The sequence below is a fragment of the Anopheles merus genome, chromosome 3L (assembly GCF_017562075.2).
Source record: "Anopheles merus strain MAF chromosome 3L, AmerM5.1, whole genome shotgun sequence".
NCBI lineage: Eukaryota > Metazoa > Arthropoda > Insecta > Diptera > Culicidae > Anopheles > Anopheles merus.
This window is the reverse complement of record NC_054085.1, coordinates 35,639,090-35,662,317: the sequence shown is the minus strand read 5'-3', so window position 1 is coordinate 35,662,317 and position 23,228 is coordinate 35,639,090. Positions and strand designations below refer to the sequence as shown.

The following is a 23,228-nucleotide window of genomic DNA, read 5'->3' as shown; positions in this document are numbered from 1 at the left end:
CGCTTTCACGGGGTTGTGAGAGACCTACTGCTTTTCGTTCTCTCTCTTTCTCTCTTTTTAAACATAAACAATAGAAGGTAGAGTCTTATGGCGGCGCATGCGGTGATCTAGAGTTAATACATAATTGGTTTTACTGTGTATATGTATGTGTGTGTAAGTGTTGAGGGGGGGGGGGGGAGTAGGACCGAACCTGTTTTCTTTTCCTTTCATACTAAACATTGCTTAGCGGTGTTGGACCAGGCCAGATTTAAAACAATAACAACATTTTACCACAACAATACACACAACAGATGCGTGTGATGGGCGCGCCTGGGCTTATTAGTCGCTTACTAGCAAACAAAAAATAAAACAAACAAACAAACAAAACAAACAACTATAAAACATGAGAGCGAAATACTGAAATTCCAACAGCTACGTTGCGATAATATTACTAAATCTACATCCCTTTTCTCTCTTTCCCTTCTTTCGTCCTATCTTGCTACCCAGTTCACAGAACAGTGTTGCACTTTATGTGTATGAGTGTCTGCGTGTGTATATGTGTGTGTGTGTATCTATGTATCATGATTTGCCTGCACAATGAAGCTTTCATTCTCTGCAACTACAATTATCTCTCTCTCTCCTCCTTCGGAAGCAGCCAACTGGAAGCTGTGAAGGGAGCAGCGTCACGAATCTCGTTTTGCCTACACTGTTTTGCTTGTGTCGAGTGAGCTTTTACTGTTGTATGCTGGATGTGTGTGTTTGTGGAACGATTTCTTCTACTAAAGCATTTGCTGCTGCTGTAACGAATGGCGGCCTTTTGGTGGAAGGAAAGTAGTGTATCGTCTCCACCCTTTTGCCAGCACATTTACATTTGCACACGCACCCGGAGCGCGGGGGTAACAGCTAACCCTCTCCTCTGTACAGCGCACCACCACGTTACGTTGATCGGGCGGCGATGGCCTCTTTATAGTGAGTGTGTGTCTGTGTACGTGTACTTGTGGGGTGGGATTTGTTTGTTTCATAGTTACTTTTATCCCACTAAAACCTAATTCTACACCCACCGATTTTATTGCACAAAAGGCTTACCTCTAGCAGCCCTCTTCTTTTTGTTCGACCTTCCTATCTTTCTCTCTCTCTCTCTCTCTCTCTCTATTTATCTCTGGTCGTGTTCGGTAGACACTTAGCAGATCAGCGAGAACATGAGAAACTGTGCTGTGGTTATGCGCGCGTCTGTTTTATCCGTAGCCGCCCGCCCGATCAAACCATTAGTTTACAAGGAGTGCAAGCTCTAAACCTTGTATTCTCTCTTCTTCTCTTTTTCTTTTTACTTCTGCTTTTAGATTTGGTTTAGTTCGTGGGTAGAGGGTGCGGGAGGATAATGTTTCCCCACTTACGCTGCTTATCCTGCCTTGCTTGCAACCCTTGCAACGAGATACACGTGACACCTTTGCTTTGTTCTGCTCTTGCTCCTTCTTTTTTGACTAATTTGCGCAATTCGACGGCAGTTGTTACTTTGTTGCTTCTAATGCCTCTCTCTTACTCTCTCTCTCTCTTTGTCTGTGTATGTGTGATTGGAGGTGGATTTTAAATGTTTGCCTTTATTCGAGCATTAGCGTGCCCGAACAGCGCCTAGTATTGATTGCACCACCACGCACACGCACACGCGTGTTCGTCCACAGGCTCCGCACACGATGCCATCATGGCCGAATCTTATTTTCCGATAGGGATGTTTTTTTTTGGGATCCTTTTTGCCTCCCCCGGTCTACACGACCCGGTTGACCAGTAAATGTCACCAGTTGGTGTATGTTTTCCGAGCAGCGGGGGGTTCACTGTGTCGTCGTTTGTTCGTCCAAACGTTGTTCGTTTGCGTGACTGCGCACGTGCTCAGAGCAACATTGGTGTAGTTGCGCGATCTCGGTGATCTTATGCATCTCTCTATGGAGGGTTGGAGGAGGGTGTGTATGTGTGTACTGTGTGGGATGGTTAGAGGCATGTGTATTCGTGTGGATGTGTGTGTGTGTACTTGTTTGTTGTGTGCTTATGCATGTTCCATTTTTTTGTTTTGATTAATTCCTAATCAAATATTTGTTTTATTATAAAATTAGTATAGTTTGGCTAGGTTTGATATTTGTTTCACGATAGACACAACTAAAATGAGACGACCAAGTTGCTGTTGTATCGAAATCATTAAGTATATCTGAAAAGAAGCAACAAAACAACGAATATAGTAACACAAACCCTACAAACGGACGGAAAGATCCTTCCCTACCTATAACAACTCATATTGCCGCAGATGCATCCGCTGAATGATGTCCCGACAATCGTTGAAAACTCTCTTGATGTTTTCCGTATCTACAGCGCAGGTAAAGTGTGGATAGCAGTAGTGTTTGCCATCGCCACTCGCTGTCGATATACGCTGCAAAGAGGGGCAGGGAAGAGGAGTTGAATTTAACATATCTTCCAAGTGTAGCAAGCATCTGCCACACCGTCCCAACTTACCAAAAACTCGTCCCTTATAAAATATTTTGCTCTAATCACTTCTGGATCCTCGCCCATTTCGCACACGGCGTCGGCTAAAAGTAGGTGGAATGAAAACAATATTAGTATGAGCTATGCAGCACAGCAACACAGCAAAACCAGCATCCTACCTGGCGTCTGGTAACGGTTGAACTCGCCAAAGTAATCGGACAGCTTGCTCTTGCCTGCCTTTATCTTTTCGGCCAGTAAGTCTTGCTTGTTTAAAAACAATATAACGGATATAGTCCGTAACCATCTGTAGGGAAAAGGGAGCAAAAACACAAAAAAGCCCCACGTTATTGTTGCAGCTGTCCACTGTCAAATGTGTGCCACCAGTACCAGTACCACCGCGGACGCATTGCTTACCGATTATTCCAAATACTTTTAAACAGATCCAGCGACTCCCGTAGCCGGTTTTGTGTGGGATCTTCGCGCAGGACCATATTATAACTAGAGCACGCCGTCACGAAGATGATTGCTGTGACATCGTTGAAGCATTGGATCCACTTACGCCGCTCGTCACGCTGCCCTCCGACGTCGAACATGCTGTTTCGGGTGGGAAGAAAGGGCACGTGAATGTGGGAATGTAAGCGCAGGGAAACGGATTGCAGCCGGCTGCCGCGGGCGCTACTTACTGGAAATTCACTTTATCAACCTGAAACCTAGTTTCGAAAATGCCAGAGGTTAGCACACGACATCTCAGGATATCCTGCTCGGTTGGAGTATAGTTAGGCTGCTTGATTTCACTAACACGATCCAGAAAGCTGGTAGCAGAAAGGGAAGCAAAACACGAACACGTTAGAACAACATTCCGTAATTCAGCCGCACAGAGGTTAATGAAGAGCGACAGTGGCGTGGAACCGTTTTGAGACGGTGGCTTCCGGCTTCCTCTGTCAACTTACTATTTAGCACAATCAATTAATTGATACTCGTTCGATCGCTCGTACGTCTGCTGGACACCGCGATCTTTCCACAGCTCCTCGGTGTGCTCGTAGAATTCCGGTGGATAATTGAAATCAGGCCCTACCAGGTAGAGTGAACGAAAAGAAGGGATTTAGTACGCGAAACGACCCATGTTCTTAGCTACGGCTTCTTACCTGACGCATAATCCTGAATGTAGTCTACACGTGCCTGATTTTCCGGTTTCTCTAACTGAATAGGCGGCGTCAGTGTGCTCATTGCACCGGTAATTGTCTGCAGGTGGACGGGAAGAAGCAAATGAATTAATACTCTAAGTCGAAGGCAGGGGACAGACAAGCATGGGGTAAATCGATCTGTTTCCTCTCCCTACTCACCAGGATAGCATCACGAATGTTCTTCTTAATGTCCTCTATCTTCTGCTTCCGCTCACTGTCGGAAAACCCGTTCACGTGCAATATTCTCATCTGTTTCACGATGGTGGACTTGCCGGACTCACCGGCCCCGAGTAGTAACAGTCTGTGCGTCGCTCTGTACACCTGGAATTGGGAACAGCAATCGAGTTAAAGGCGTTTTCCATCGACGCATCCCCATGCGTAGACTTCCCCTCACCTGTTTGTCCTTCTGGAGTTGCCGCGTGATCGCATCGCTGCGCCGTTTCTGGCTCTTGGTATCCTCGGAGCTGTTCGAGTCCGACTGTTTCGATCCGGCTGAGCCGAAGCAACCCATCGCTGACCAGGGCGCCCACCAGCAGGTGGCACCGCCTTCCGGTGACGTATCGGGAGACTCGGCCCCCCGCGCTTCACCGTTGCGAGCCAGCGTCTAGATGGGGTGCGATGTTTCCCGAGAACCCTCCGTCTTCGTCGCTGCTGCTGCTACTGCTGCTACTGGTGCGGTGTGTGGTGGTGGTGGTGGTGGTGGTGTTGTTGTCCGTTTGATGGATCTGTCTTGCAAAGCCCCCTTTTGGACAGCTACAACCGCTTCGTTGGGTGTGGATTGAGAACGTTTTCTGGTTGATGTTTCGGCGATATCTTCAATCCGTTTCCTACTCCAAGTTTCAGTTACTAACACACCTTAAGCCTTTTGCTCTCTATCCGATGTGCCGCATACTACCAATCGCACTGTATCACAAACGCTCATGTTTCGTGTGTCTTGTTCGTGAAGATCGGTGCAACCTTCGGGACACTGCCAGAGGTTGGGGTCCCGAGCAGCAACTACGGACAGCCACAGACTCCGGTGTCTCCTCGCCTGATACTCTGAAACGATAAGAAGAATCGAAACATTAGAGTCACACAATCGTCGGAAATTGTCGGAGATTGCTTGTACATATGTGGATGTGTGTGGATGTGTGTGTATGAAATTGTAATGCAAGGTAGGAAGGCTACACACTGTGTGTCTAGATCACGCACGCTCAGTTCGAATTCTAACCGACGCTGCTGACGTTAGGAGAACCTGATGCACTTGTTAATGAAATGTGTGCACAACCTCGTGCCGGGCGCGCAAGTCTCTCTCTCTTGCTCTCTCCCTCTACGGCTGATTGCCGGTTCTATGTCGCCCTCCGTCCACGTTTCTACTACATCCACTTTGCTACTGGGCAACGTTGGGAGTGGAAGGGAAGGAACCCGGAGTTTACACCCGTCATCGATTACGCGAAAGGGCTATCTTTTGCCTTTGCTGGGAAAGAAATGCGTGTCGGTTGCAGGTTGGGAGAGGTGAAACGAAATGAGGAAGGCGGCAACACCAGCACAAGGTACTTCACACGCGATCGGAAATGCGCGTAGACCGGACCCCGATGCCTTCTTAATGAACGGCCTGACGACGGAGAAGCGATGCGATACGAGGCGAATAATGTATCCGCCCCCGGGGGCACATGCCTGCATGCGGTGCGGAGTACTGCAAAGCCTTTCGAGCATGATATGGATACTATAAATAACAATATAATCGTCTCCAATTGTACCGTTCCTCTCGTTGCAGGTTCGAGGTGCTCATTCCAGGTGCGAAATTATCAAAGGCTCTATATCGAACTATTAACCCTTCGTTACATCAGGCCCAGTAGATTTGTCACAAATCAATTGAAAGTTTTATAAAACTAATAACATTGGCAATGGCATAAAGTTATCTCCAGTAAAATCAATCATTGTTAACATCTCTTATTACATTAGTACTAAAATGTACTAAAAATTGTATCACGCAGAGAACAACAAGGCAACTACATAATTAACCTTTAATTACAAATGTTTAATGACCTTTGCAAATGTTTGCAAATCTCGAGCAAGAAGTTTTCTCAAAACAGAGCTCATCTTGTCAGATTCGATTCGTTCACTACTTTGTCGCAGAACGATCAAACGTGGCGATCAACGATTTATTAGTACTACCGAGCCAACTCGGTATATAAACCATGTTTCAAGTGCCATCTCCTCCAACAAGCCCGCTCGCACAGCACAGGTTTGTTTTCATATGCTTGTTAGTTTATTAGCTGCACTTCAAAATGCACTTCGGTGCAGTGAGTCGCACGAGTATTTAAACGCACACGTTTCTGCCCACCCAACCCCTCCAGACCATCACCCGCTCATCCAGCTATGTGTGGCCTGTGTTCCAGGAATTGCGCTACCCTCTTTTTTTTTAATAGTACACTTCAACCATGTTATCATCTCGTTTCACCACCTTTGGTTTCCTTCTCACCAGAGCTCTCTCTATCTCTCGTTTGCGCTATCTGGCTGTTCAAACCCTCTCTCTTTCTCTCTTACTCTCACAACCTTCAGCACACATTTCAGCTATGATTTGCTTTGCAACAGTTGTTGGTGCGCGAGCGGCATTTAGCTGCTGCTGCTGCTGCTGTTGATAATTATGCAATGTGAGAAAATTTGCTCAGCGTATTATCAATCGTCGTATATCCGCACCGATTGTCGCTCGGAGTGTCTGTGTGAGTGTGTCCGCCATCGCCGCATCTATGATTATCTAGCACCTGTCTTTCATCCCGCTCCAGTCCCGCGTCTCGCCCTCTTTACTCCCCACTCTCCCTGCAATACAGGCCACTTTGAAGCATTGTGGCATGGTGCTGGGTGCTGGGTGGATGGAGCGAGGCGGGAGGATTTGTGGTTTAGAATCTCCCCCCCCCCCCCTCTCCCCCAAACCACAAATGCCGCGTGAGTGGATGGAGAAGGAAGAAGCGACAAAAAATCGCAAAGCAAAAAAGCGCCACCGCCCTCCCTCTGCGCGCTATCCGGACTATTTTCATCCGGTTTTGAAAACATCATCTTGGTTTGTGTGTGCGGGGCAGCGTACACTTACACACAAACGTTGTCAGCATCGTCTCACACTCGAGACTACACCCCCACACCTCGTCCCTTGAACCGAGAAACGAATGTGCGCGGACAACGATGATGATGATAATGACTGCTTTGGAGGTGGGAGGGAGTTGTGGTGCAATGAGGTGAGCGGCGGCGAGTGCATTTACGCACAATTATTCTCGCCTTTCAAAAATGTGTGATTCACAAACAGGGGCACAAACAACACAAACAAAAGCCGCATCAACCGGGTAGTAGGCGAGCTGAACAAAAACGTACCATTAAAAACCTTTGTCGAATAGTGGGGTACTGTTTGTTTATGGTCAAGAGTAGGGGACTTGAACTCACATCCTGTAGTGTGGCAGAACAAGCAGACTTGCACAGGACCATACGTTCAACACAACAGAGCGGGCGTTGCAAAATCGTTTGCTTTTTCAACGAACGTTGTTGTCGAATTAAGCGAATGGAAAGCTAATATTTAGAGCTTCCCATCAACACGATTTATAATAAAACTGAAGTTAATGACCGGTTTGAAATCCTTAGCATTAATTTTAAATCTTAATTAATGTTTTCATTACAGAACATAACCATATTTTCTCGCTTTTCTTCGATATTTAAACATTATAATACACACCAACCGAGTCTAATTGACTGGGTTTGCCGATTGCAATTGCTACCATTACACCAGACCATCATCGTAACGACGGACTGCTGATCATTGATTTGACCTCTTTTACTTTCGATTGAGTTATCGTGTTGACGACACTCACAGATCGAGCGAAGGTGGTCCCCGATTGCAAACGAGCCGAGTCACGCAAACTGGACAACAAATTTTAACGCACCTCCTGTTGCAGTTGCGAACAACTTTGGGTAATTTTCCATACATTTCATAACATTTATTATAAGTTGCAAATGAATAGAATGTTGAGAAAGGCCGCAACAATTACGTTACAGTTTTGTCCCAAACATTCCATTAGACTACCATTCCATTAGGATCGTTGGTCGCGCTGGTGGAATATTGCAAATTGTAACCCCGCTGGATCGGGTTCTGGGGGACACTGGAGCACACCAAACACTTTCGTGCAATCATCATCACAACTATCGATAATTTGTCTCGAGCTTCCATCGCTGTCGGGCTCGCTCAAGCAGTACGCAAACAAATAGATAATTGCTGGCGGCAGTCTAAGCCAGCAAGGCACGCCATAGAATTCTATCCGACGGCCCCATTTGCCCCATCACACACACCTCTGGACACATTCGCCGGACGGACCTTTCTCCATCGTTCCTGGCGTCGTCCATCAGCACCATCGCTTTGCACATTCCAGTCCAGCAGCAGCAGCACCGTGCTCGATTCTCAATTACACCTTCTCCCTTCCATTTGACAGAAATAGGGAGGGGGGGGGGGGGGAGAACTATCACCGTGTTCGCTTGGCTCATTCCTCCCAAGTAGTCACCTTACCCCTGTTACTACCGCTACTCCACCACACGCTGATGATCGACGGTGATACAGAAATGCACTTCGGTTCTTGATTAGCATTAATCGATAGGTCACCGGGCAAGGCGAGCTAGGTGAAATGTTACATGATTCTTTCAATTTCTTTCTCACCCACCCGTGTGCCTCTCCATGAGGAAGAAGCACTGTTACGTGTGCCTGCTGATGGTTAGGTTAGGATTCCGCAGCCACATAACGAGAAGCAATTTTGGAAGGTGGGCCGCTTGTGTATTTGCATTAAAATGGTTTCGTCCAACAATTATGCAGTGTTGTCGTAGGCAAAGAACATTACCCATTTAGAGAAATGTAACAAAATTGCTACCAGCTAGTAAAGAGAAGGAATGATTGTCGCGTTTTATGAATATTACCAAAAGAAATGCACATGAATATTGCATTTTGTCACAACGAAATGGGAATTTTATGCAGCCAACAAGAGGGCCGCTGTTTTGCACACATCAATGAAACCGGATGATCTATCATGGTCAGGAATGCATCCTTTCTCCTGGCTCAACTCAATTATTCACTCCACATCTCGGCCCGATCTGTGTGCGCCGTCCGAGACAATACCCAACCCCACCCAAAAGGGACGCGAGAGGCAGGGAGGGGGGGAGGGGGGGGGGCACAAAAACGATCATGCGCCACACACATACGACGACGACGACGACGGTCGCAGGGCACCAAACTCGCGCGCCAACAAACGTGGAATGGAGACACACAGTTTAACAGTCTCGTCCATACGTACAGGCCGCCTTTCTCCTTTTCCTGCAGCCCGACTCGGTCTCGGTCACGATCGCACACTCAACAACAGAAGGGGAGAGACCAGCGGAAGGGAGACGATTATGTGACCGGACTGTACAAGTCGACCGTGGACGATCATCGCCAATGCAAAACCGTCGCCAGTACGCATCTACGATTCCACCGACCATTCCACAATCCACAATCTTCCAATCGTGATCGAGCGGATGCCAACCGTGCTACCCTTCCCCTGTGTATATCGAGTGGGCAGTGCAAAGCCATCATCAACAGTTTGCTGTTTTCGCCAAGACAAAAGACCGATCCCCTCAACCGACCGCAAACGATCTATCACACATCACCTTTCCATGCGACTGGGTGTAATACATTCATCCAAACTGAATGACACGATCATCGTGTGGTGCTGGTGGCCGCGATGTTTTGGTGCGGTTGGACGGCAGTTTAACTCAAGTCCAGTGGGGCAGAGGTACGCAAGGTGGGTAAGGTGGCAAATATAATGTTAACAACATTAACACGAGCCCGATTAAACGGTGTCCAACGTGCTGTAAAAGGGAAACCGGGCGGAAACAAACTGAGCTTTAGCGATTGAATGGACACCTGTACACAAGGCGATGGATACGCTTACTGCACGAATCAACTAACGAAGCATTAATATTTACAAAACGCGTCGAAATAAAATTGCGAAACTCTGTATGTAAGCACTGTATGATCTGTGGAACTGTGGTTCTCCTGTGAAGTTTGGAAGCCGATTTTAGCACAGGACAGATTACCCCTAACAGTATGTAAAATATTACCAAATTTCATCCATAAATCCCAAAATCATGTAATATGTTGACTAATACATATTTTTTTTCTGAATAAAATATTACAAACCACCAGGCTGCTCCATTGGAAGTTTGAAGATTGTGGTACGAATTTCCTTGCCATTTCATTTGCTCTGCTAGTTTTGATCACTTCTTCTGCTTCAGTCAGCAGCATTTGCCGTATGTAACCTCACAACAATTTCAATTATTATTAGAGCTGACCTTTCGAAGTACAATTTCGAAGGATTCGTCAAAATCCGTCCATTTTTAAACGTGGCTCAAACGTGACTTTACTCAAGCATTGAGGTCATTGCACGCTGTGCACACAATTTGCTCCGTTTTTGGCATGTAGACCGAGAGGAAGGGGGGAGGGGGGGGGATTTCACTTCATAGGAAATGGTAACAAATTTCCCTTAAAATATCACAATTAACCACAAAAGGAAAAGGGGTTTTATTCATATACCATTGAAGCACGCGGGCGCGTTCATGGCGATGCTGGGAAGGTGAAATTAAAAGGTTCAATGCTACACGGCATACACAGCCAGGATGATGTCGTATACATGTTTTACCCCGAAAGTGGAAGTTATTGTGGTTTACGCTAATCAATTGCATTATGTGTTATGGATTGCTTCCGGATGGATGAAAGAAATAAGAGAATATGTATTGGGCCGTATGTTATTTATAGAAAATGTCAGTTGTTTTATACTAAATGAACTAGATTGCTTCACTGTGCTTGAGGTCGGATGGAAAAAAAACGATTAATTTAAAAAACTTCAATATTTAAAAAAACTAACAACTAAACTTATGAACAGCTCTACAAAACACGGTAAATCTTTCAAGCACCATGTCCCACCACCCACCACTGTTTCTTTATTTGAGCGAATCCTTTGCTTTCGTTGAAACAGAACAGGATATAGAATTGAAAATCAATAATTAAAGAACTGAATTCAATCAGTAGCGGGCAAGCAAGTTACACACACACACTCCCAGACCGTAATCTCGTTTCAGTAACTCACCACCGGCCGCCGCCACCACCAACCAACCAAAGAGAGCCCACCACCGTTCTAAAAGTGGCAAACGAACGCAAACCAAACGTTCGATTAATTATTCAACATTGCCCCCCCCCCCCCCCCCCATCCCCCTTTACGCAGTCGAGAACGCGCGGTACCATTAATCGAAAAATCAGATTCTCCGTAGCCATATTCCCGGTGCTCGAGAGAAACCGATCGCATGAGCTTTCACGCGAATCGATAGCGCAAAGGCATCCAGAGGCGCAATGCGCTAGAAAATTGTACAGGCCCGCGGGCGAACAGGGGGGGGGGGCGGTTCTAGGGTAATGTTGACCGGCAGATCAAACTAATCGTTACGATTACAGCGCTTTTCGATCCATCTCAAAATGTCATCCGCTGTGTCGTTCGTAACCGAGCCAAGGAGGAGCGGGAAGAAACAACGCAAAACAATACTATTTTCAGTTGTTCAACAAAAACATAATGGGACAATCGAGAAACAACACCCACGACCCACGAGCTCACTGTTGCCATTTTTCGCTCCAGTCCACGGACTGGCTGGCTGGGTGGCTGGGTGGCTGGGCGGTGTATTTTCACCTGCGTTCATTGATGAGCTTGGCGACGCAGAAGCGGCGGTCGGGTTGCTCTTTCTTGCTAACACTCGAACCGAAAACCACAGTTGAGAGAGAGAGATAAACGGAGGAGAGAGTATGAGGGAAAAAGCTCCAAAAATAAATAGAGCCCCCCCTCCCCCCGCTCCCACTCACCCCAATCCCGCTCATTCAAAATTTGCGTCCGTACGAGTGATGTACGTACGTTACGTCACCAAACACGACCACCACCACTCACCCACCCAGCCTAACCGCAAATGACGACATGGGCCGAAGAATCGCTAAGAGATAAAAGATAATTTTTATCGTCATCGTGCCCCATCGTGTGTCTCTAGCTGGTTGGTTGGTTGGTTGGGGGAAGTGCACTATTCTTCCCATTCGTGCCCGGGCTCAATTCGGTCTGATTGCGTACATGCACGCCAAACTCGGGTCCAAAAGACGTGGGCTGGAGATACCTCACACACACACACACACACACACACACACACACACACACACGCACGAGTGCTGTTCTGAGACTGACGTTTTGCTGAGCCGTCCAGGAAGGAAGGAGCTATAAAGTATGGCACAGGTGTAGTGATAGTGTGGTGGATATCTTTTTTTGTTTTTATTGCTCGGTGTCCAGCCGAAGAGATGGCAGAATGGCAGCAAAAACATATCCAATCGATATGTGTTAGTACCGCAGGACAGACAGTAGAAACAGTAGAAGAGAAAGCGAGGACACAGCGAGAGAAATTAAATTGCTGGTAAAACAGGGAAGGGAAAGAGCTTAACAGATGTTGTTTCTGGGCTTACCTGGCCCCGCGCGAATCAGTCAAATCCGCCGCACACCTAATCGGCCTTAAGCGGCCAACCATTGAGCCTCCGGTTATCAACCGAGGAAAAGGGATCAATGAGCAGGCGCGGGCACATTGGGACGAATATAGTAGCAGCAGCAGCAGAAGCACGGGTCGAATTCCCCATTCCGTACCTCGTAGTACATAGCAGCAGCAGCAGAAGCACGGGTCGAATTCCCCATTCCGTACCTCGTAGTACATAGCAGCGGCGGCGGCAGCAGCAGCAAATGAGACGTAAGAAAAGCGTGGGAAAAACAACCCCGTGGCTACATGGTCGGTGAGATTTTTTAGGAAATCATTAAACCCCACCCCCCATGGGTTCATTTGGACGCCCCACAACAAGGATATAGTGTGCATTGGGTTGAAGGTTCGGAATGGATTCTCGGATTTCCCGTCTTTTCTCCAATCACGATTGCTTCCTTCCTTCCTTTTCAACGACGATGGAGCCTTTTTTTGTGCGCCTTTTGCCCTAAGGCACCCGAGCTGAGAGTCGAAAGCCGAGAGTAAGGGAGAGAAGCTGCCTTTTTTTTGCTTTGTTGGATGAAATGGTGTGAATGAGAAATACCCACAATCGTGGGTCTTTGCTTCAATGTTATGAAATTCTTACCAAACAAACGAACCACAACAAAATGCATCATTGATTCGACCTTCGTCTCTATATGCTGCATGAATATTTGAGGCAGTATTGTGAGCAAAGCAAATGTCTTTGTAACGTTAAAGTTCACACATACGAGACCATCAAACCATTTCTAAATTGCAGCCAAAGAAAGCGACCACCAGAGCCTAGCCAGTTTCAAAACGTCATTGCAAGCTTATCATCTGTGATAGCACCCGCCCACACACAAACACAAACACTCGTGTGTGTGTGTGTGTGTGTGTGCGCGCGCGCTTGTTAGTCATCGGTGCCAATGTGCCAAAGTGAAGCTCCGTCCCTATTAGACCGTAAATCTGACTATCGGGGCCCGTTGCAGCACATTTCGTGTAAAACCTGTTCGTTATCATTGTTTCGACCTCGACGTCTTGATTGGATGGCAGCAGGCGTCTGGGCAATGGCATCGGAGGTGGCTGTCGTCGCCTCTATTGCAAACAATAACAACAATGATCACGGTCGAAAGTTGGACGGACCCTTTCGAACTGCGAACCAGCGCGTAGGGCTCTGAGTCATCGCGTCGATGCTTGGGAATAAGATTTCTGTTAATTATGCATTTCGAGGGCGATAATTAGCAGATGTGCTGCGATGCAGTTCCTCTTCCTGTCCAGCAGCCAGCTTTGAAGAAAGCATTCATTACCGCGACTGACAGCTATTTACAAAGCCATTAGCATCGCATATTATAATCCAGATGTTACCGGAATCAATGATTCATCGCCTCCACGCACAGCAAATCCAAAGACCAAGAGTGAGAATTAATTGTTGTCCAATATTCAAACCACCCCCCTCCCCCTTTCCTTGTTTTGAAACAACAACCAGACACAAAGCGTATGAGAAACGCATGTGACAACGAAACCAATCAATCGGCATTTTTGTTTTTTGTTTCGGAAATTGTTCATCATTGATAACAGGAGAGGACACCAGAACGGGTTGAAGGTGTTATGATTTGCGGAGTGACTCATGTTTATGGATGCTGTTTGCAAGTCGTTTTGGGAGTGTTTTAGCTGCGCAATGGGGAATATAAAACGAATGCATGATTCACAAACCGGTTTAAGTTCCTCCGATTGTATGGATTGACAAGATGATGCCATGCAAAGCATTTAATTGATGCATTTAGCACCGCATATTGCTTGAATCTTGTAGTTTAAAAAGCTTATACATCAATAAATCAAAAGATGATAAAAAGAAAAGAAAGATGACACATAATTAATTTTTGATATGATAATAGATAAATAATACATTCGTATCTAGCAATACTTATGCCAGTTTTTGTCCACACTCTGTACATTCTAGTGTTAATTGAAACCATAAACAAAATATAAAACAAAATAAATCTACCAACCACTAGGCGTCTCCATAAAGTTAAAAAAAAAAAACAAAAATCCTAGCGTCAAACACGAAGTTGTGTATTAACACCGCGTGGCAATCAATGTGGATTGGACCACTCTGAACAACATAGATCGAAGAAAAGAAAAAAAGCTATCAATATCATCGTTGAGTTCAGCAGTCAATTGATTGGCCCATCGAGGAGTGTATCCAGGAGTTTGGGAAGCTTTTCGGGAAGCACATTGGCACATGCTGGAGATCAACTCACCCGTGTGTTGTAGCGCTCTGAGTTTATGATCTACTCAGTATACCAGGGTCGTGAGCAGTTCCAGCTAATTCAATCTTTTAGCCTTTAGCGCTCTCTCTCCCGCTCTCATTCTCCCTCACTTGATGTCTTCTGTATTGAGGATTTATAAAACTTGACTTCAGTGTGTACAACAGCACACACACACACACACACACACGCGCAACGACGAAGCACTTTAAGGCTAAACAAGCAACAGAGCACCCTAAAGAATGGTCGCTGGTGCTTGAGCAGATGCAATTATTGTGCTCGTCCGTCTTCTACGTACAACTCTCCCTCTTGCGTTGCGTTTGTGTGTGTGTGTGTTGAATCTGGATGATATACTCACACACAGGCTGGCACACATGGGCTGAACATGGGCGAGCAACTGACCAGCAGGGCTGGAAGAAGAGCCACACGATTCAATCTCCCACAAATCACCTCCTGTAAGATCGTAGCGAGGGAGGGGTGAGATAACCGCGAAAAAGATAGACGGGAGCGCGAGCACACACACACACACACACACACACACACACACACACACACACACACACACACAGAGAGGCACGTGCGTGATCAAGCTCTCTGCGTTGCCGCGGAAGTTACCTTGAGAGCGATAATGGCTGGGGCGCGTTACTGAGAAAGAGAAGCGCTCTAGTACATCGGTTTTACAGCCTTCTCATGGCCAGTGTGAGTATGGGGCAGTGTGATACGAAAGACTGGTAGTTGTTTGATACATATTTTAACACACAAAAATCCTCCAATTTGTAGGATTTCAAACACAGCTTGAGGAATTATGTTCCCCACTCGCTTCTCACCAAACAATAGCCTAAAGGAGACATATGGAAAACGTCTCACCTACTCAAATTCTTCATCTCATTGCAACATTTCGCTCACTACGGTTACATCTCACTAGTCGTAGCTGCTGGTCTTTGGAAAAACAGAGCAATCAACGGTTGGAAGGAAAACTCACCCTCGCTCACTATGGAAAGTGACTTCTCACTCGCTTTCCTACATGAGAAGAGCACTCTGGCGAGGTGCCACCGGAGGCATTGGTGCTCTTTTGACTCTTCGGGATAGTATGAATTTCCTACACGCTGGGGAGAGCAAGCTTCTCTGAGAACGGAACCAATGTGTCCTTTTTGACAGGATAGGCCTCTCTCCTGCCACGGGAAAAGTTGGAATGGAATATCTTGCACACAGGAAGGAGCCAAGGCGATATCTTTTCTGTCTTTTGTAGATGATTGAATCCCAACTGACTTCACTTTTGAATAAACTGTCAGTCGTCTGCAAGAGTGTGTCCAGCAGGAAACATTCCAGCACACTCGAGCGCTCTGGAGAGGTATACACACATACACAGAGAGGAAAAACTGCTCTTTCAGTGTTGGGTGGATGTTTGGGGAGAGCAGCCAGCCAGAGCAAGACTGAAGAAGAGACATTAGAGCCAAATCTCTTGCCGTTCCTGCCATATTCCAGGGATGGAAAAGCATGGGCCACAATAAAATGAGATCCTTTTATTGGGTGGGGGGAGGCCGCATTCGGTGTGCCCCGAGAGACCAGACACTCATTGGATGTTGAGAGTGAAGTGTGAACGAATCACAGTGGTTCCGTCGATGATCTTCCATGCCATGCCTGGTGTAGTGCACGCTAAGCTTATGCATACAAACAGGCATTCCCTCTCTCTCTCTCTCTCTCTCTCTCTCTCTCTCTCTCTCTCTCTCTCTCTCTCTCTCTCTCTCTCTCTCTCTCTCTCTCTCTCTCTCTCTCTCTCTCTCTCTCTCTCTCTCTCTCTCTCTCGTATTCAAACACACACAACCAGGCATACAGAGGCACAGTTAAAAGCACATTGTTGCTGGTGGGCATTGGTCACCTATTGCTCACAGGAAGCCGTAAGACTTCAAGGATTAAAACATGTTCAGCGAAAGCTCTATTGTTTGCATTTACATTTTCGGCCAAATTCTATAAAGTAACTTTACGAGGGAATTGAAATTCTTGATATGTCCTTAAAAGTCCTAAAAATAGGAATAGTATTTAAAAAATGCCATAGGATACTAAACAGCTCAAGGAAATGTACAACACCGCTCCCCCCAAGCAGTCCAGAAAGTCGATTTTCAGAAGGTCAACGTACGGGGCGACACTCTTGCCATCCCAACTTCTACTCTTTGCTTGTTTCTCTTCACTTTCTCCCAATTCTCTCTCTCTCCCTTTCCCCCCCCCTCTCTCCATCTTCACCGTCAATCTCGCTCTCTCCCTTTCCTCCAATTGCTCTGTTGCTTCAAAATGTTCTAATCGTATTGAGCCGTTCTCTCCCCCTCTTTCCCCCTTTTCCCTCTGCTCTTCGCATTTCCAAGGGTGACTTATGGATGGTTTAAACAAAAAAAAAAAAAAAAGAAGAAAAAACAGCCACCGGGTGTGCAACCTGGGAGCACAGCAGAGAGACCCTTTTTTATAACCCCCCTAATAGTCGATAATAATTTTCTATAAAAAGAATCGTAAAAGCTTGGACAACTTCATACAGGCGGCGGCAACAAAAACACGGCAATAAATATTGATCTCGCGTTGGTCTCGCAAAAGGAAATTCCTGGCGATGGTGCGTCGGTTTTGGGAGAAGCGTTTTGGGATGTCTTTTTCGCCGATTAGCTAGCGAGCATGACTAGTACAGACTAGTGATGTGCTTTCTGGAGCGCACCCACGAAGTCGATCCCAGTCCAACTATTGTAAGTATGATTCGGAATGTTTAAAAAATGGCAGCCACTAGTTCCGCCCGATGTCAGAGTCGTCCGAAGTCGGGTGGAGTCGTCCAGAGTCGTCCAGAGTCGACCAGAGTCGCCCGGAGTCGGAGTCATTCAGTGTCGTTCAGAGTCGATCGGAGTATACTGGTGCTGTCCGATGCAGTGTGCTTGTGATCAGGTATTTAATTTCGTTGTATTTTTTGTCTTTCACTCTGGGCGTGTACTTCGTGTTCAGGCCTTTGTTTCGAAGGTCCAATCCGGCCGACTCCGAACGACTTTGACTCCGGTCGGTTCAGGACGACTTGGTACGACTCTGACTCCGGGTGACTACGGACGACTCCAGGCGACTCCGTACGACTCCAAGCGACTCCGGACGACTCCGACTCTGAACAACTGCGGACGACTTCCGGACAGCTCCAGACGATTCCGAACGACTTCGCGCAATTCCGAACGGCTTCGTACGATTCCGAACAACACCGGATAATGCTGGTTCGTCGATTATAAGGTGGTTCCAAAACTATCGGAGTCGACTCCGGGTTTTGGCCAATTTTACCCATCACTAGTACAGACTACGGACAGGGACTAAGATAATCTTCCCGTAGTAGGTGAATTTAAGATTACCGATGATTCTACCTAAAGTTTCCGTCAACTCCATTACATTTCCAGGTGGAAAGTTATTACATAATTTATACTGTTGGTTTGCAGCAAATCTCAACCATAATTGCTCTTGCATGAGGTCTTACGCTTCAAAATCGACAGTAAAATCAGGAAACGGGGCCTTAGACACGTAAAATGCTACCCTAACGTCCCATATACACTTTCGCTTAAGGTAGTTAACACCTTAATGTAGTTAATCCAATTCCAAGGAATATGTTTCAAGGACATGAAACTATAGCTACTTAGAGGCGAATAACAAACGGTCACTTTTAAAATTACCTTCTTTTACTCGTCTCAGGATACGCGTTGTTGACCGCGCTTTGCTGTTACTGTGTAACTCGAGGATTATTCCTGCCTAGTTAATTTCTACACAATGGGGGCCAATTGCTGTCGCGTTGTTTGTGAGGTATATCTCTCAACCGGATTGTAGGCTGACGATCGCGGCAGAGGCTCGTAGGGACTGCACACACCGAAACGGACGTGTTTCTTCTTCTTATTTTGCTAATTTTTCACACACTTTAAGCTTACTGTTACACTGCACTTTTAACAGCACGTCATCTTTTTTTTTCTTTCTTATTATTAAATTACAACATTACACTTTCCACACACACACACGCACTAAATCGGTACACAATAGTAACAAAGCAAACCTCACACAGTAGGCAACACAACACAAACACACACTGGGGGATCGATCAGGGACGATGGTGCGCGAGGCCGTATTCTTCCCAAAGTAGATGTCTTCAGGAGGAAATCCTTCGGGCGCTTGGTGCGCTCGTTGCCCCGGTACCGTGTCCCGTCGTCAAGAGGAAGAAGCTGCAAAGCAGTGAAGTGTTACATTTGTGGCCCTGCTCCCCGTTTACTAGGGTAGAAGACACAGGACACAGGACACTACACACACTCACACACTGTCTCACAATCGAAAATAAAAGGCAAAAATCAAGGATGACCACGGTTAGGGCCGCTTTTCTTCGCGTTTCTTTCGCTGTTTCGCGTTTGACAGCAGCAGCTAGCAACCGGTTGCTATTGATTTGCTCTCTCTCTTCCCCCGGGGGCCGCCCACCTTCTGCCAGAGTAGAGCTGGGGTGTGTTTCTTCTTCTCCTTTTTTTCCTATCCGGTAGTGTTGCACACTCGCTCCTCGCCTACTGTTTGATCGCACGCACTCACACACACAAACACTCTCCGCGCTAGGAGGCTAGGCAGGAATCAGAACGTCGGACAGACAAACACACACACGCACGCACGCACTGCACACTGCAAGCTGCAATAAAAAACAGGAGGGGGGGGGGGGAATGAAATTGTTAACCGAAAAGAAAAGGTGGCAAAATTCACAAAAAAAAATCACGTAAACAATGTATGAGCGAAAGACCACACACACTATATTCACACAAGTTGGCCACCAAAATACAATTTTGATGGCAATTAGATTTTTTTTTTCATTTTCGTGGAAAATCACCGTTGGTGAGGAAGGCACTGGTTGCACACATTCACACAAACAAACACACACACACACATGGACACGCACAGACAGCTGCTGCCGCGGCTGGTGGTTTGACTTTTCGTGAGTTTTCACGGGTATGTTTTTCTTTGCTTGAACCAAAAAAGCTCCTCATTCCTTAGCTGACTATCTCGCGACAACTCAGCGTGACCTTACACACTAAAGTTTTTTTCCACCCCATTTTCCCCGTGTGAAGCAGCGTGCACTTGCTCCAGAGGAAAATTCCCTAACAAAAGCACTGCCGAAAAGCGGAAAACGCGAAAACCCCGTTTTCACGCCACGGTGAGTCACGCGCGCGCCGCTCACTACGCTCGGTTGGCTGGAGACCTTCTCACCAGCAGCTCACCCAGCAGCTCACTCGTTACAGCTTCGCAAAGCTCACGGTCGCACACCAGTCAGCAGAACCAGCCACCCCCCTCTCCCAGTTTGTATGTGTGTGTGTGTGTGTGTGTGAGTGTGCGTGTGTTTCGTGCACACACTTTGCTCGTGATTTTCACACGCGCAAACATTCACAACGTTCACACGCACGCCGCAGTTACTCTACGGTACAAACGGTAAACTGATGGGTGCCCGTCTCACTTCCCAGCTCTCTTCGCAGCACAAGCACCAAACTTTGTCGCACTCGCTTGCTCTTTACATCGTTAGTACAAAACAATCCTCCTTTTTCTAGGGGGAAAAATACACACTTTGTCATCCACTTTGCTCACGGCAACACTTTGCACAAATACACACACTCACATACACACACAACCAAACACACAGAGACACCCAGGCACACACATCCAAGCATGCAACATTTGGAGGACAATTTTAGATTCTTATCGAACGATGCAAAAGACTTTTGTTCTCACTCGCTTTGCCATTACTTTTCTCACTTTGGGACGTTCCGATATTCACAAGAGTGCAAAGCAAAAAGGCCACACACACACACACACACACACACACACACACACCCACACCACACACACACACACACACACACACACACACACACACACACACACACACACACCCACACCACACACACACACACACACACTGGGTGCTAAGAGGCGCTTCAGCCTCCCTTTCTTTACCCAAAGCGCCAAACCGTTCCTCACGAGGGGTGCACACAGGTGGTGTCTTTGCTTCGTGCACAGCTTCCCATCGACTGCATCTCGCAACCACTGAGACGGGGCCTGCTGGTATTGTTTTTTTTTTTTTGCTCGATGGGTGGGGGGGGAGGGGGATTTGAGCAAACCATTTCTCACACTCCCACACACACACATACGCGCGCGCACAGCGATGGGACACACGAGAAAGAATGGGGCACAAACACACACACACACACACACGCGGGGACATGCAAACAGCTATTTCCAGAAGGCGCATAGAATCTACTACTACTACTACTACTGTTGGCTCCCGTCTTTCAAAAGCAACGGAAGTGGTTGCCCATTTCACCCCTTCGTCGAAAAGGACGGACGAGGCCTTTCGACTACGATGGCAACAACGGGGGAGGAGGGGGGGGGGGTTTAGTAGTAGGCGCTGAACGATTTCCCTATGGGCACCTTCTTTGCTGTGTGAAATCCATGACGACCTTTACCCGTTCGATCGAAGGACCCCAACCCAACAGGGCGAGAGCGATTCATGGGAGAGCGCCCGACACATAGAGAGAGAGAGAGAGAGCGCGTGAGCATCGAAAACAGGCACGGGGCGAGAGCGAGTTCGAACCTCCCTCCCCCACCCGAGGGCGAAGAGGCACAAGAACATCAAGAGCTATCAAAATTGATTTCGCGAGCCGCGGACACTCCTCTGTAACCGGGGAGGGCGAGGGGGTGTTTTTCCAGCCCAGCTTCAACCCCGCCGCGGTCGTGCTTTGGGGCCGTTTTCACGTTACTTTACAGCAAACGTTCACGAACGAAACTTTCACGGTCAAAGCGTGTAAGAATTGGAAAAAGTCGTGCATCACACACACACACAGTCAAACACACGCACGGAATACACTGAATGCGCTCTCAGCGACACCCTGCTTTGGAGACGCCTGTGCCGGAGCTGGAGCTTAAAATTCTCCTTCTGTGTTCCAGGAGGTGGGGGGGGGTATTTTTCCCTTACCAATCACCCTCCTAGCCAAACTACTGCAACTACTGTGTGTTCGATCTCAACACCCACCGCCGCCGTAATAACATTTTTCTTTTCAGTGTTGATTTTTTTGTTTCTTTTTTGCCTCGAAATTAGTACCAACACATTCGCTATCTTTCTCTGCCCTGTGTGGTGTAAGCACTGTTACCACTACCAACAGTTACACCAAGCGCACTGGCGCACTACTACTACCAGTACTAATCGTGTGTGCGCCTGCTGCTACTACTCTCGCTCCTTTGCTTACACACACACACACACACATGCTCACTCGCAAGCAGCATTTCAGTACGTGCACAGCAAAACTGTGCGCGCTCGCTCTTTCTCTCTCTCTGTACGTCCGTGCGACAGCGCTCTCTCCCTCTCACGGTCAAGTGCGCGCGCGGGCCCTCTCATATACACACACTCTTTCTCTCTTTCACTCTCTAGCGCGTTAGCGTGTTTGCTCTCTCTTTCTCGCTCTTTGTACTGCTGCTGATTTTATTTTGTTCCAAAAGGTCGTGTGTGCGTGTGTCTGTGTGTGTGTTTTTTTCCTGCTCGCCTACTTCCACTTTGCACGAATTTTCACGGGCTTGCTAGAGCTGCGGGTGCGCTGGAGGTTTTACTGCTGCACGGAGGGCAAATCACTATCCCACCCTCATCACCCTTCTTTTTCACCTCCATCTCGCCCCAGACAAGGGGGTTGAAGTTGTTCTTTTCCTGCGATTCCAGTTGTATTCCACCCTTTAACAGCTCACCCCACATCGTAACACGGGTGATAAATTACGCACACGAAACAAACACATACACAAACAGACATACACACACACACACGGCAAAGGTGCTGCAGCAGCCAGAGCAGAGACAGACACACCTGTAATGTCGTGCAATACTTGCACGAACGCACGCACGCACCTCTCTCTTTCTCACGGGCACACAAAAAAACACACACACACACGTACGCACACGGTAATACAAGGGGCCCTATGGGCGCTTTTCGATAACCACTTTTGCGACGGGGTTTCTTCTCCTTTTTTGCTCTGCACCACCCCATGTGGGTGGGTTGCCAAAATTGAAGGGGAAAGGAAGGAGGGAGGTGGTGTTGCGACCAATGTTTCTTCCACTCAGTGGAGAATCCCTTTTTTTGCCGTTCTGCTGGTGGTGTACCTTTCGTACCAAAGGACAGGAACAGACACACTCACAGGAACCGTTCGTGCGTGTGTGCAGCGCTGACGGGCGTTGAACGGAGTGGTGGGGGGTGGAGGCAGGCGGGCGGACGAGGGTGCTCCAGCAACCAGAATTTCGCTCCAGGCACGAAATCGCGCACACACACACGCACACACACGGTACGAAATGGCCGGGGGGATTGTGAATTCACCGTGCGCGAAAAGTAATACACACCCTCGCAGTAGGCAAAACTCTCTGCTGAATTTTGCGATTGCAGTGAAAGCTCGCTTATCCGGGGGTGGTCGTGTATCGAAGGCGGCAGGTTAGCTCACGGCAGCCGGGCCTGTCACGAGATCTGTGGAAAAAGTGATAGCAAAGTAAGGGTAAGGGTTAGTTAAGCTTTTCCCCTGCGTTCATTTGAGGGTAAAATGGGTAAAACTTGTTTTGCACAAATTTCGATCAACAGGACAATAATGCTTAAAGGGAAAGGTGCATTTTATTGCTTGAAAAGCAATTACTGAAAATTGTTGAGCTGTAAAACAGGACGGGCAAGCAAACGTCAAATGTGACACCCTTGGCCTGGTTGCCAGCTGATTAGTTGTTTTAGTTTGTAAA

The 23,228-nt window shown here is 47.3% G+C and overlaps 1 protein-coding gene across 6 annotated transcripts; it reads right to left on the bottom strand.

The window, feature by feature from the left end:
• Positions 1 to 150: 150 nt before the first annotated feature.
• Positions 151 to 22,947, bottom strand: LOC121599002 (guanine nucleotide-binding protein G(s) subunit alpha). 6 transcript variants are annotated; one of them, XM_041926423.1, is made up of 12 exons: positions 22,848 to 22,947; positions 18,130 to 19,112; positions 4,027 to 4,670; positions 3,792 to 3,953; positions 3,594 to 3,690; positions 3,399 to 3,519; positions 3,132 to 3,260; positions 2,863 to 3,042; positions 2,628 to 2,752; positions 2,479 to 2,552; positions 2,249 to 2,395; positions 151 to 2,176 (listed from the first exon to the last, which is right to left on the bottom strand). In XM_041926423.1, the coding sequence occupies exons 3-11, from the start codon at positions 4,141 to 4,143 to the stop codon at positions 2,249 to 2,251; spliced, it is 1,152 nt and encodes a 383-aa protein (XP_041782357.1). In that variant the 5' UTR covers positions 4,144 to 4,670; positions 18,130 to 19,112; positions 22,848 to 22,947; the 3' UTR covers positions 151 to 2,176. The 6 variants fall into 6 exon arrangements, with proteins under 6 accessions (XP_041782357.1, XP_041782354.1, XP_041782355.1 ...); XM_041926420.1 differs by having other exon boundaries at positions 22,614 to 22,888; XM_041926421.1 differs by having other exon boundaries at positions 22,623 to 22,888.
• Positions 22,948 to 23,228: the final 281 nt, after the last annotated feature.

What these genes read in the sequence shown, in the direction of transcription:
- LOC121599002 (XM_041926423.1), bottom strand. Translation starts at nt 4,143, where the DNA reads ATGGGTTGCTTCGGCTCAGCCGGATCGAAACAGTCGGACTCGAACAGC. An exon ending in AACTCCAGAAGGACAAACAG is followed by an intron (nt 3,954 to 4,026) that starts GTGAGGGGAAGT and finishes TCCCAATTCCAG; the next exon opens with GTGTACAGAGCGACGCACAG. An exon ending in AAAAGTATTTGGAATAATCG is followed by an intron (nt 2,753 to 2,862) that starts GTAAGCAATGCG and finishes TTTTCCCTACAG; the next exon opens with ATGGTTACGGACTATATCCG.